This window comes from Habropoda laboriosa, unplaced genomic scaffold (genome assembly GCF_001263275.1).
Source record: "Habropoda laboriosa isolate 0110345459 unplaced genomic scaffold, ASM126327v1 scaffold59, whole genome shotgun sequence".
NCBI lineage: Eukaryota > Metazoa > Arthropoda > Insecta > Hymenoptera > Apidae > Habropoda > Habropoda laboriosa.
In genome coordinates, this window is record NW_017100162.1 from 576,070 (window position 1) to 577,914 (window position 1,845).

The 1,845-nt window shown below is 38.5% G+C and overlaps 1 protein-coding gene across 1 annotated transcript in view; it reads right to left on the reverse strand.

Moving 5' to 3' along the window:
- Window positions 1-1,845, reverse strand: part of LOC108578461 (chymotrypsin-1) — a 7,247-nt gene continuing 5,402 nt past the window's right edge. The window contains exons 3-5 of the mRNA XM_017941808.1: window positions 877-1,126; window positions 525-662; window positions 1-308 (exon numbers count right to left, since the gene is read on the reverse strand). Coding sequence (XP_017797297.1) covers window positions 117-308; window positions 525-662; window positions 877-1,126 — 580 coding nt within the window. The 3' untranslated portion in view covers window positions 1-116. The remainder of the gene's footprint in view (window positions 309-524; window positions 663-876; window positions 1,127-1,845) is intronic.

Below are 1,845 nucleotides of genomic sequence, written 5' to 3' on the forward strand. Positions count from 1 at the left end.
TCCAAAAAAGGAAGAAAGGTTCAATACAACGGGTTTATATTACTTTTTTGAACATTTGAACGGGGAAAATTGAATTATTCTCAATAATTTGTGAGGGAAACGTTATAGGAGCAGGCTTAAGCAATGTAGATCGCGTCTTGTGGCGCCACTTCGAGGTCCTGGCTCAGGAAGCTTTGCTGGTTCTTGATCCAAGGTACGAAGGACGATACTCTTGTGTATACGTCAGGTTTGCCGACAGCACAAGGTTGGCCGTAGGAAACGATACCAACTTGGACGCCGTGGACAACGAGAGGACCGCCAGAGTCACCCTGAAATTCCAGAGAAAAAAGGAAATAATTACGAGTTCGATAATCATATGACTGACATTTTGTTTCGTAGAAAGGTTTTTAGTTGTTCGAAATCTGATTCGTTAACTTCTGTGTTGTAAATGAGAAAAGGGAATTAACGAGGTCTGACGAAAGTTGCAATTTTGATGATAGAAATGCAAATCAAAATGAAAAGTAAAATACAGTAAGTGTACTTACGTGGCATGCACCTTCGCCGACTTTAGTGTAGGTGCAGATGTGAGAGCTCTCTACTCTCCAGTGAGCCTTCTTGCATTTTTCCTGGGTTTCAATGACCAAGTCGATCATTTGTAAGTTGTTTGGTACATTTCCTCCCAACTGTAATAGAAATTTACAGGAATTGATTAAAATTAATTGAAAACTGCTCAATGCTTCCTAGTAAGATAATAGAAAACTGCTCAAACTTTCAAGTGTGATAATTGAAAACTGCTCAATGCAAAATTTCAAGATTTCTCAAATTTAAACTGAAAGGTTCAGTTCACAAGTGTGAACACACTTTTGAACGAAAGTGTCCATATTTCTCGATACTTACACGTGTGGTTCCCCATCCAGTCAAGACGCATGGTGATCCTTCGAAGGTGCCGCTGGTAGCCAAACTGATTGGTTTCACCAAGTTGCTGAACTTGATGTCCCTGTCCACGCGAATCACAGCAACGTCGTTAACAAGGCGGGTCGAACTGAACCCGCTATGTGCGACGATTTTCTGCACTGCGTAGGATTCTCCACCTGATTTCAGTTGGGTTGTTCCAACGTGAACAGTGATATCTTTCACGCCGTTCAATCTGTCGGGCAAACGTGTCACCTTTTATTGAAATCATCAGCGATCAACGATCATCTTGAATAAGAATCGTGTTAAACAAGTATTCGAAAGTGCAAGGATATTCTAAAAATTCTTATATTCGTTCAGAAGAATACGCAAGACTTTACAAGAATATACAGATTATTTTATTGGGTAATTTAACTCTTAATCGAGAATATAACTGTGTTAGATGCTTTCTCTAACTTTCTTTTTCACGGTATCCACGTGAACCACTGTCCCTTTCAATTAAGACTTTTTCATAAACAAGCTAATTAACTAGCACGTGTGTCTCAAAGGCCACCAATACAAATTAAAAAACTAAAAAAATTAAAAAACCGAATTCTCAGGAAAAATCATCTCCAATCTCTCAATAACGAATAAACGTTCTGAAACGCACACCCCCATAGCAGAACACATTTCACCGATAATATACTAACCCATGAGCGCGCACTTGAATCAGAAAAAAGAAATTTAGAACCTTAGACGATAATTTTCACACTAATCTCGTATCTCTTTAGTTAGTACAGATGAGGACGATTTTTCATTTATCCAAGTATTGGATTTGTCACTTTTTTCAGTTCACGACAGTGTCTGGCTGCTAAATGACGTTTCAGGATGAGAAGTCACTAAATTTATTATGTCCTATGTATTTGTCTCGAAATTTTTGTGAGTAACTGTAGTCACAGGTAGATATCAGGTCAT